The 12305-nt window shown below is 38.4% G+C and overlaps 1 protein-coding gene and 1 non-coding gene across 8 annotated transcripts in view; both read left to right on the forward strand.

The window, feature by feature from the left end:
* Slc25a13 (solute carrier family 25 member 13) overlaps nt 1–12305 on the forward strand; it is a 423604-nt gene that overhangs the window by 285850 nt on the left and 125449 nt on the right. For 6 of the 7 annotated variants that reach the window (XM_087204454.1, XM_087204455.1, XM_004862720.4 and 3 more), the window contains one exon: nt 2119–2261. In XM_087204454.1, the coding sequence (XP_087060580.1) occupies nt 2119–2261 (143 nt within the window). Of the gene's footprint in view, nt 1–2118; nt 2262–12305 lie in introns of those variants that run through there. The other variant, XM_087204459.1, reaches the window with a different exon arrangement.
* Nucleotides 421–549, forward strand: LOC147829659 (small nucleolar RNA SNORA30/SNORA37 family). Its single transcript, XR_015448828.1, has one exon. It is a non-coding gene; the product is annotated as a small nucleolar RNA SNORA30/SNORA37 family (small nucleolar RNA).

Consider the following 12305-nt stretch of genomic DNA (forward strand, 5'->3'; position numbering starts at 1 on the left):
ACCAGAAGCCTTAAAGTTCTCTCCTTTGACCCAACAATTTCTTTTCTAGGAATCTAGCCTTCAGAAATTGCGATTGGACAGGTGTTATACACAAAGATGGCTATCTTTGGTTCACTTAAAAATATAAAAAAACTGGAAGTAATCTAAATGTCTACTGCTAGGAAGAAAGTTAAATTGTGTTTTAAAATAAATTAATCACTATTATAAGGAAACATAAGTAAAACTCTTAAATCATAGGCTTGTTGTAATTAGCATTGACATATCCTTTATATTTCAAGCTTGTTTTGCCTCAGGAGACTCAAAATATATTCTTCTTTTACATGTCTCAAAAGCTGAATTAAATGCTAACTGACAAATGATAGGTTTACTGGGCTTTTTGTGCACTATGCTAAAAAAATGTTAATTAAAAACAATAAAATACTAGCACTTTGACAGGTCCCTCCCTAGGCAGTGGGGCCAGGATTTGGTAGCTGGTGCTGAAAGAAAACCCTTGATTGCATCCTTGCCCTGGTGCTATACCAGTGGTAGCGGTCATTCAGTGGGACACAGGAATAGAAACAAACAACACTACTAATACACCACATTTACGGAGTGCTTATTATATGTAGTGTATTGTGGTTAGTGTATTAAATGATGATGTCATTTATTTCAGTGACACCTAATGAAGCCAGTAATATATCATTGTGCCCATTTTGCAGATGAAGAATCTGAGCCCCAGAAAGCTTTAGTTACTTACACAAGGCCATTCCAGTGGTAAGAGGCACAGCCTGGGCCCAAGACACTCCAAACCTGGTTACTTAGTCTGCATTGGAATTGAAATGTAGAAATGACAAGTAGCTTTTCAAACAATTGTGATCAGACTTGACTCGGGTTACAGAGGAAGGGGAGTTGCTTGCCGTTGTTCTTGCACCTCACTTCCCTGCACATCCCCCGACTCTGACCCTGCCAGCCCTGTTCCCCTCACTGTTTTACCCTGAGAATGTGGAGATCTTGTCCTGTGCAGGATGCCATGTGATCCTATGCTGTTTCCCAGCATTTCCCGCAGTCCTTGGGGCCTCATAGGAGAGGAGTCGGTGTGCTCCCAACTCCTGAAGGCAAGGCTGTGAGAACACCAAAGAAGTGTCCCATCCCACGCCTCATTTTCTGTGTGACTCTAGAGTGGAGAGAATATAAACTTGGGCAGCAGTTATACCTGCTTCCAGAAAATCCCACAAGATGCCATGTGGCTCACTCAGTTTTCTTTCCAGTTTAGTTTGCTGTCCTTTTTGGAGCTTGTATACCTCTGTGGCTTCCATTGAAAGATAAAACCTAGGCAAGTTAAAATTTTAGTGAGTTATTTGAGCATTCAGTGGTTCATGAACTGAGCTCACAGCAACAGACTACAAGTGGTTCAGGCCCCCATGAAGGGGACAGGAGGGAGGACGTTTATAGTGTGTTCAGGGAACCAAGACAAAGAAAATATATTTGATTGATTAAAGTGGAAAGTCCCTAGTTGGAGGTCAATTTGGTGGTTTCAGTTTGGTTAAGCTTAAGGTTTGTTTCACTGTTGACATTGAGTCAGGCTTAAGTTTGCCTACATAGTTACAGAGGAACCCAAGGTGCTGAGATCACCTCATCCTAGTGCTTCCCAACTAGTTGTTTTAATACTTCATGTCTTACCATCCCCCCCAAGAAAAGACATAATTTGTCTTTCTAAATTTCTGGAAACCAGAGTTTGTCAACTGCATAACTGTTGTGGAGGATCATCCATGCAGCATGATAGGATGTTTAGCAGGATCCCTGCTTCTACCCATGGTCGGTCGGTACCAGTAGCCTCCCTTGTCCCCAAGTTAGAACAGTCAAAATTGTCATCAGACATTTCCAAGTATGCCATATGGGGGAATAGTGCTCACAGTGGAGAACCACTGGTATAAGCATAAAGTTTGACAAAATTAATAAGTTTTTCTTTTTTCTTTGAAGTGATGGGAGATAGCTGCTATTGTGAAGAGTGCATTAAAATATTTACTATTTTATCCTTTGAATATTTTTAACCTTTTCACCTATTGATTCTATGATTATATACTTTATAGAATCAAATATATAAAGTAACATTTCTCTTATTTTCCTTTTTTTAAACAGTATGCAAGCATTGAACAAAATGGTGAATTTTTTATGTCTCCCACTGACTTTGTCACTCGGTATTTGAATATTTTTGGAGAAAGCCAGCCTAATCCGAAGACTGTGGAGCTGTTGAGTGGTGTGGTGGATCAGACCAAAGATGGGTATGTTTAATTCAATTTTATGTTTTTTATTCAAAGCAGCTTTCTTTTGCTTTAATGCTCAGGAAGTCACTGAATATTTAATTTCCGTATCTTAGGAGCATTTTCTCTACCTATTAATATTAACACATTAGTTTAGAAATATTACTCCAACATTTCCTTCAGTGATCTTTGAAAAGTTGATTTTTTAAACTAGTTTAAAGGTCTCTGAAGTTTCAGAAAGCTATTATAACTGATGAAGTGGTGTGAAGATATAAAAGAATTTTTAAGTATGCTGATTTTTTCAAGGCAGGTGTAAAATTGGAGTAAATTTACACATAGTTCTGTGAATGAAACTTTTCTATAATCTTTCCCTTTGCTTCAACCACCATTAAAATATCACACATGATTAAATGGTATGGATCTACAAGACAGAGTAATATGATTCCAAATCACCAAGAAAGGCATTTTTTGCAGTAGCTACAGCAGAGAGATTATGCATACAATAAAATAGGACACTTTGCAAAATGCCTTTGGATTTTTTTTTCCTACCAGTTTTCTCTGCCTACTCCCTGGGATTTGTAAATGTTACTTTATTTGGAAGAAGGGTCTTTGCAAATATGATTAAGAATTTTGAAGTGAAGAGATTACCCTTTATTATCTGAGTGGGCCTTAGATTCCACCACAAGTTTCTTCATGATAAAGGCAGAGGGAAATTTGACACAGACTGAGGGAAGAGGAGGCGGTGTAACCACCGAAGCAGAGAATGGAGTGATGAGACCACAAGCCAAGGGATGCCTGGAACCACTATAAGTTAGAAAGCACAAAGAAGAATTTCCTCTAGACCCTTTAGAAAGAGTTTCTGACCTTGCTAACACCTTGATTTTGGATTTCAATTTCCCCAAACTGTGTTAAGGTAAATTCCTGCTATGTTAAAACATCCAGTTTATGGTACTTTGCTCTGTTTTTAATTGACAAAAATTATATGTATGTATGATGTAAATACATTTTGAAATATGTATGCATTGTAGAATAGATAAATCAAGCTAATATATCCATTATTTCACATACTTATTTTTTTGTGTTGAAAACATATAAAGTCTTGCTAAGCAATTTTCAAGTATAAAATGCAGTGCTATGGTCTAGGTGTTGCCCACCCCCCCAATTTCTTAAACTTATACTTCCTGTCTGAAATTTTGTGTCCTTTGCCCTCAGTTTCTTCACAGTCCCTTCTTGCCTGTGCAAGTCCCTGATAATCACAATTCTACTCTCTGCTTCTATGAGTTTTACTCTTAGACTCTACATGGAACTGAGAGCATGTGGTATTTGACTTTCCATGCCTCGTTTATTTCACTGAACTCTGGGTTCTATCCATGTCACAAGTAATAGAATTTCCTTCTTTTTTTAAGGCTTAATAGTATTTCTTTGTATATATGCACCACATTTTTTTATCCATTCATTTGTTGGTGGACACTGGGTTGATTCCATATTTTGACTACTGTGCGTAATGTAGCAGTGCACATGCAATGCAGATATCTTTTTGATAAACTGATTTTATTTTCTTGTTATAATTTATTATAGCAGTTTTAGGAAACTAGTGTATTCCTGTAGCTGTTTTCTCTGGGGAACTAGAAAGCCTATAGTTTTCAAGAATTTTCTTTAGTCAAAGACCAGTTTGATTCAGAAAAAAACTCACTACTCCTACCTTTTGGCTGATCCATACATTTCTGGTACAGTGCCCCCTGCTCTAAGTTACCTCTGTGGGAATGCAGCCTCTTCCTGAAAACTTCACCTGTGTGTTGATTTGGGGTGAACTTTGAGCAAGAAAGTGAAATGTTTGTGTACTGCATGAATTTAAGGTCTCAGCCTTTCATTTAAAATGGGAATGAATCTTTGTGTATTATCTAAGTGTATTTTTTTATACATTGTTCACATAATTTATCTATTAAGAGTAAGGTGACAGTTTTTTTGTTTGGGGCCCTTTGAGTTTGGCAAACATGTTTCTATTTGTTTTTCTTACTGTTGTCTCATCAGAGGGAGCTGAGGCCAAAAAATTTTTACTGGTACCGGACCTTTTCACTTGGCAAGACTAAGTGGGGTATAGCATGAGCTGGAGGCATTGAGTGCCTGACTAGATGGCTGCCTGTTACAGGTGCTGACCCCTGTTTGTGTCAGGGGGGCACTGGGTGACTGAAATATCTAATTGGCTTGCTAGATTCACGTATAAATTTACCACACAGATTTTGCTTCAGTATCCATGGGACAGTGGTTCCAGAACTCCCCACAGGATGCTGCTGATACCAAAATCTGCTCATACTTGAGTCCTCCCTAGGAAATACTGTAGTATTTGCATATAACCTTCATACATTTTCCACTGTATTTTAAATCACCTCTAGATTACTTACCGAGACTTCATGCAGTATAAATGCTATGTGTAAATAGTTGTTATATTACAGTGATGGTGAACCTTTTAGAGACCAAGTGCCCAAACTGCCACCCCAATCCTCTGCTTATTTATCACAAAGTGTCAGCACTTCATTTAAGACCTGAATACTTAGATTTTAGTGTAGAAAAAGCAACTCATACATTTAACATCTTTTGTCTTAAAAGAAAAACACAATAACAGAGCTTTCAATGATACAAACAGCTTCTTATTAAAAGCTAAATGTTTGCATTTGGTGTGCTTTTGCACAATTAATGTGATCTTTGCTGTTGTATGCATGCTGGTAATCTGTCAAACCTTGGCTGAGGTGACTTGGCTCATGCACCAACAGAGAGGGTGCTATGTGCCCGCTGTGGCACATGTGCCATAGTTTCACCACCACTGTATATTCTATTTTGGGATTACGGCAAGAAAAAGTCTGCATATTCCGTACAGATGCAGCTTTTTTTTTTCCTGAATAATTTTCATTAGTGGCTGGTTGAATCTGTAGATTAGGGACCCATGTATATGGTGAACCATCCATGTATGTTTTCCATCTCAGGTATGGAAAGCCTTCACAGTCTATGCAAACATGTACTCATGAGATCAGAAGTTGGCTTTTTTTTGTAAAAGGGAATGTCAGATGTTCTGATCCATTAGAAATGGGCTGACAGGCCCAACTTACTGCCTTGTCAGCCCTTGATTTTGTTGAATCAAAATGATAGCAGTATAATCTGTATCCACAAATAATTCATTTCTGCTCAGAGTCAGTCCTGGGACAGTTCCCATTTTGATGCCTGAGAAATAGGTATCAAAAGCAAAGGTGAAAAAGAAACCTAGGGTTTTAAAATGTGTGGCCTGTATAAATAAATTGTGTTCTCTGCTTTTCCTATGTTTGCTGTGTATCCTTCTGGAAAAAAAAATACAACCTTTTAAATACTTCATAAGGTGAAGGAGGATATAATAATGTTGATGATAAAATCATTTTTATGTACCTGTTTTCACTTTGTGGGGCTGTACTGAAGAAATCCAGGCCTTGGCCACATGCTGGGAGTTAATGAGGTTTACAATTGGCAACGCTTAAAGAGTATTAGGGTAATGTATTTAAACATCAGCAGTTCACAGCCTGAAATGCTCATCATCTGTCAAGTACAATTCAGAATCAATAAGAGGAGGTCTTTCAATTTGCTCATGAAGAAAGTTTTGTACAGTTAAGGTGGACACAGGTTACAGGTAAACACCTGAAATTCCTAAACTATAGAATTAAAGACATCTCTTTAATTTAAAAAAAAACTAGATAATAATCAACAGCAGTCACCTGAGAAGCTTAAATGTTCTTCATAGTCATCAGACTTCCAAATTAATCTACCAAAACAAAAAGCCTCATTAACAGCTCTCATTGAATCAATGTTATTTTCTTTTTCTTTCTCTCAAGATGTCTGATTAACCCCCTTTCTTTTTGCATTACTCACTTTGTGTTAATATTTGATGGCTGAAATCATAGGGGGGTGCGTGCAATGTGGTGGCTAGACACTGTCTATGAGGAGTAAATTAAAAAGAATTTTTAAAAAGGTTGGTATTATGTTGCTGATGTATTAGAAAATCTTTAGGAATGTCAGGTGCCGGGTTTTATTTTTCTTTTTAATTCCAGGAAGGGTTGATTAATGACTAGGTACTGATTTCACATCTCATTCATATGTACCGGTAGCACTCCTCCTGTTCCCTCCCCCTCTCCTTACCAATCCAAGCCCCCTTTTTTGGCGGGTTTCACTGAAAAGGGAAGGTGAGACATGGTGCCGCAACCAGAGGCAAAAGAGAGGTCACTAAGAGAGGTCCACTACGTGGGAAGTGTGCATAAGAACTTCTGTGTACTGTAGTGTAGTAGTTGTCTAAGGAAAAATACTTCCATGGTTTTGAGATACTGGCTAAGCTAGTCTTTACTTTTTAATATTCTTTTAATTTAACTTTTGTAGGTGGTTAGAGAACGTAATGTGTATTGGTGGGCAAAAGAAAGTACAGGAAGCTGACACTGTAGGAAGGAAGGGAAGGCACTGTGGTGTAACCTCTTGTCTAGGAGGAACATGGAACTGCTGTGTCCATAGTATGGCAACCTTTCCAGGAGTCCAGCAAGTCAGAACTATTTACATAATAATGCTAAAGGATAATCTGCCATTCTCATTTCCCTGATACTTGAACTGATGTTTCCAGAAGGAACACCAAAACCCTTAACACCAGATGTTGATGTTCTCTGAGGTTCCTGTTGAAACCCAGCTCCCACAGGGATGATATGGAGGTGGGGCTTTGGGAGGTGATTAGATCATGAGAGTTCTGCCTTTCTGGATGGGATTAGTGCTCTTAGAAAAAGGCTTGAGAGAGCCTGTTCATCCTTTCCATCATGTGAGGACACACAGAATGCACCATCATAGGAGGAACAGGAACAGCCAGGTACTAAATATGCTAACTTGATCTTGGATTTCCCAGCTTCCAAAACTATGAGCAAGAACTTCCTGTTGTTTATAAATCATCCAGATGAAAGTATTTTATGATAGCAGCATGAATGGAATAAAACAGATACCAGGCCAAGCAGTATGAGTAGCCGTCCTGTCCTCACCACACATTCATAACAGTGTTCTTGACAAAGCAGTAAAAGTTACGGTTTTTGTTTCATTAAATCTTGCTCTTGAGAATAAATCATTTTAAAATTAAGCACTAAGTGGGAAGTGTACATAAGAACTTCTGCAGACTGTAGTGTAATAGTTTGTCTAAGGAAAAACACTTTAGTCGTTTTGAGTTACTGGCTGAGATAGTCTTTAGTTTTTCATATTGTTTTTATTTGAAAGAATTAAAATTTTCACATGACAGGTTCCTAATGGTAAAAGACTTCTGATATCATTACTGGAACTATTAATGAATGTGGTTTTTAAAAATATGATACAATGAAATACATTTGGAAGATCTGCATAACTTATGGATACAGTGTTTTCCAGTGGACCAGTGTGTGATGTAACAGAATCATGCATGGATCAAAGATCTGTTCCCAGGACACGAGCGACCCATGAGTTTTAAAGTAACTGGGAAAAACCACATTGATGCAGTTTCAGCTTTCACGTTACAGCCAATCTTTAGGAAGCTGTTACCTGTTGGGATTTGGCCTCCTATCAAAGAAAAATGCCCCCAGTTATCTAAAAGACCATTGAAATACTCCTTCCTTTTGTAACTATGAGTGTGTATATATGAGGCTGAAATCTTTCCTGTCTTCCACCCAAAAATCTTACTATGGTAGGTTGAATGCAGCTATTTTCGATTAAGGGGGACATTACAGAGACTAACATATGTAAAACTGCTTTTTCCCCTAGGTTTTGTTCTGTAAAATACAGTTATTTTTACACAAATATTTATATTATCATGTAATAGATTTATTCACTTTTTAATGAATTAATAAATATTTTTAAAATTTCTCAGTTGCAATTTCTTGTATAGTATGATTGCTAAAACCTACTTAAATAAAAGGTCTTTGTGGTCCTCAGTAATTTAGAAGCATGTTAAAGGGTTCTGAGACCCAAAAGCTTGACAAGCACTGAACTAGAAAAATAGCTGGAAAGATAGAGAATAGGCAGAGATGTTGTGTAGATATGGTGGTAGGATTTGGGGAGAAATTTCCTTCAGCTGACCTTGAGTTTTCTTCAAGAAATAGATGAGAAGGGGTGCAGGTTGAGGTATTGGCAGTTTGTAGAGAAAGAATAACATGCTAGCCATTTAGAGGTGAGAGCTGAGTGGATCAGGGAAGAGCCTGACTACTTGAGGGCCCACCTTGAGGTTTGTGGTCATAAAATTTACCTGTGAGCAGTATGGCTATGCATTTTCCACCTAAGTTCAGCTGCTTAGATCCAGCACAGAGTAGAAGGGTTGGTCATAAGCATGCCTGAGGTCTTGGCAATCGTTTAATAATCCAGAGTAGGAGAGGTTTCATGGAGGTACAAGGCGTGCAAGGGAGCAGTTTTAATGATGGACTGTAGATCTAGTTTAGGTAAGGAGCAAAGAAAGAATGTTGAAGTGGGAGCAGTGAGAGATGGTGAGAAGGTGTTAGGCTTAGTGAATTGTAAGATGCAATGGTTGAAGCTGGGGTATAACAGAAAGTGAGTAGGAAACCTAAAAGATAAAACTAAGATGCATGAAAAGGAGAATAAGGGATTATTGTGATGATAGCAGTTAAGAGTCTGACCATGGGATTGTGGCTGAGAAGTGCTGGAAGAAAACATCATTCATTAAAAGAAGAGAATTAATATAACTGGAGGCCTTGATGTTTGAAGGGTCAGTATATCAAAGGATAAATTCCTTGAAGATATTTCAGTTCTAAGGATAGATGCATTGAAAATACTGAGAATAATAAGATAGGAGTGGGATTGGAGAGTGTCAGTGAGGCTGGAGCTAAGAAAAATAGGGAGGAGGGGCATTCAGGGATTATTAGATGCTAGAAACACAGAGGGGTGCTGAGAGCTGTAGTTAGGTGATGCGAGTATTCCAACTGGGGGTTGTGGGATGGTCTGGAAGAGGCAGTGCAGTCCTTTACCTTGGTAACAGGCTTGGTGCAACCCAGACTGCAGGAGGAAAGCCCTTGCCTGCTTATGAGAGGTCAGAGAGGAAACATCCTCAAAGGAGAGCCATGGCTGGAAGATGAAGGGATCTCTTCATGGGTGGGATTGAGGAGGTGGTTTTGTCCACTGTGTGATGCTGTGAATTCCAGAGGGCGTAGTACTAGGGGGTCTATGGAATGATGACCGAGTAGAGAAAGTGCAGAGTGCCATGGGGATTGGGTATGAGTAATAAAAGGTGGTAGAGGCTGCCTACATTCACAGGATAGAGGCAAGAATGGGTTTACCTTGTCCTGCTAGATTTGAGATTGTGCCTGCTGGGAGACAGGGTTTATTGTAGAGGGACAAAAGGCTGGGGAAGGGCAGTTCTACTCCTTAACACAAAAATGCTTTCTGAGTAGGAGCTCTGCTGATGTTTCTTCCTAGACTTTTATACCAAAAAGTGAAGCAGATGAATCATTTCTGAATGTATATAGCATTTCAGATCTGGTGCCAACATTTTCCACAATTTCTTCTTTAATCTTTGTACAGATCCTTAAAATATGTTTTGTCCTCCTCTTACAGAAGGAGATAGAGAATTGGAAAAGTTAAATAATTTGTTCAGAGCTGTATAGCTAGTGAGTGGTAGAACTAGAATTTGGACCCAGTTCTTTCTGGCTTGTGCCCAGTCTCCTCTCCTGTGAAACTTTCTGTGTATAAAGAGTATTTTAAATTGAGTTTTGCATGAGAACTTTGCATATGTCTTTGCCTAGAACTTCTGATTCTTACCTCCTAAGACATCATTTGGCCTTCATATTTGGCCAACATAAGGCAGACCTACAACCTCCATGAGAGCCACCCTGATTGTCTTCCACACTCACGGACTTGTAAAGAACTGATCTCATACTCCTTATGGTCGTCTGTAAGCTCAGGAATAGTTTATGGAATGCTTCTTCCTCTTTTACTATTCATATATTAAACCTTGAGCTACCATTGCATGCATCTTCTTGGATGTTTATCTATGCTAGGCCAACTTAACCCTTTTATAGTATTTCTAGCCTATTGTGGTACTCAGTAATTGTGTGAAAAAGAAATATTGTTCCCTGCCTTCTTTTCCTGTTTAGTTGTTAGTGTGAGGAGAAAGATTGCACTAACTGTCTGGTTTTCCTGTACCTGGACCACATATTTAAAACTCAAACACTAAATATTTAAGGAAAGGAAATCAAACATAACCTATTTACTAGCTACATGAATGTCTGTTTTCTCTACCAGTGTCAGTATCAGAGGTACTTGATATGACAGCTCCTGGGGCCCTCCCTGGTTGCACACACACCTCCCATATTGAGAGAAGTGTCTCATGATTCCACTTCTTCCTTCAGAGCCTGCCTCAGTTCTTGTCTCTCTGGAACCCTCATCATAAGAGTTGTCTGTTCTGCCCTTACAATTAATTCCTCTCAGTCATCCTTCAGTCTGCGTGCAGGTTTTTTCCTGCAGCTGTACTGAATTTTCCTTTATTAAGGTCAGCAAAGCAGAATCCAATGATAATATTAGTGCTCAGATTGACATGCTTTCTCCCTCACACCTATTTGAAATACTCTCTTCACTTTTAGAACACCATGTTCTCTTGCTTTCTTTATACTTCACTGCCTGGTCTTAATCCCCTTTTCTGGGTCACTCTCTGACTCAACTCTCTATGGCTTCCCATTTACTCAAGGTAAAAGCCAAAGTCCTTACTGTGGCCCGTAAGGCCTTTCTACCCTCTCATTGCCATACTTTCCCACCCCTACTTCATCTCCTAATAATCTTCCTAATAATAGTGATCCTAATAATAGTCTTCCTAATAATAGTGATCCAAGCCCATTCATCTTCTTGTTGCACTTTGAATTACCATGTTGGTCCCGTCTAGGGGGCTTGTGCCTGTTCTTCCTTCTCAAAGTCTCTTCCTTCATTTATTTCATTTAGTAGTTATCTTGTACATACAATTTTTTAGTTGTTTTATTGTTTTCATCTCTGCTGCTCCATAAACCCTTGACTGTAAGCTCCGTGATGACAGCGATTTGCTGAATATACAGATCCTAGAATAGGGCTGGCACACAGTAGTACTCTGTAAGCATTTGATGAATGGATTAAGCATTTGATGAAGTGGATTAAGTACATGAAGATCCATGTAAATGTGTGATGTTATTATCAAGATGATGAGGGGATGGAATGCTTATATTTCTCTCTAGGTCTATATTGAATTTCTATATATTAAAATCCTTGGTTGTCATTTTTCTCTTAGGATCACTGTAACATTTCATGTACTCCTTGTCACACATCCTTCATCTTCTCTGTTTTTCATTTGTCTCCTCTGAAAATAGGCTCATTCCACAGGGGAGTTCTAGTTTTTGTAAAACAATTCTGAGGGAATCTTTGTGTTGAGTAAACTACCCATAGGATTCAATTTTTAAGTTCTTTTTGTGAATTTGGGCATACTGTCAGCATAGCACTTAGCAAGGTGTTTGTGTACCTGACCCTATTAGGGACTCATCCCTGCTCCTTTCCTGTGTGGTTTGATAAGTTAACTGTTTTCTGTAGTGAAGTAATGCAACCCTGTATCTTCTCTTTTCATACATTTTGCTGTAGTTGTTCACATTATTCAAGTTGTTAATTTAGAATGTAGTTTTTAGATTTACTAAAGGTAGTAGCTTTCTACTTGAGTAAAACCCTTGAAAAAGTACCTGAAGATGGATTTAACATGTAATTCATATTGAAACCCTCTTCTTATTGCTTTATGATTTCCTTATTCAGAGCTTGCTTGATTCAGGGTTTTTTTCTTGGGTTTTTTTGCCAAGAAATTAAAGTCACCAACTTCCTGAAGGAAGAAACATTAAAATGCTGACATTTCTTTTCTATAATAATTGTACCTAGAATAAGCAGTAGAGGCTCGAAAGTCTTGTAGCTTAACTTACTTTTGCAAAAATATGTAAAGTACTCCCGACAGTTTCTAATTTTGGTTATCCTTTGCAATTGCTGTTCTGTATTGTAATTGCCTGCTTTTTAAAAACTTGGGATTATTATGAGACTTGTAGAAAT

This window comes from Heterocephalus glaber, unplaced genomic scaffold (assembly GCF_053883595.1).
Source record: "Heterocephalus glaber isolate CG9 unplaced genomic scaffold, H.glaber_assembly_v1.0 deba00000546, whole genome shotgun sequence".
NCBI classification, from domain to species: domain Eukaryota; kingdom Metazoa; phylum Chordata; class Mammalia; order Rodentia; family Bathyergidae; genus Heterocephalus; species Heterocephalus glaber.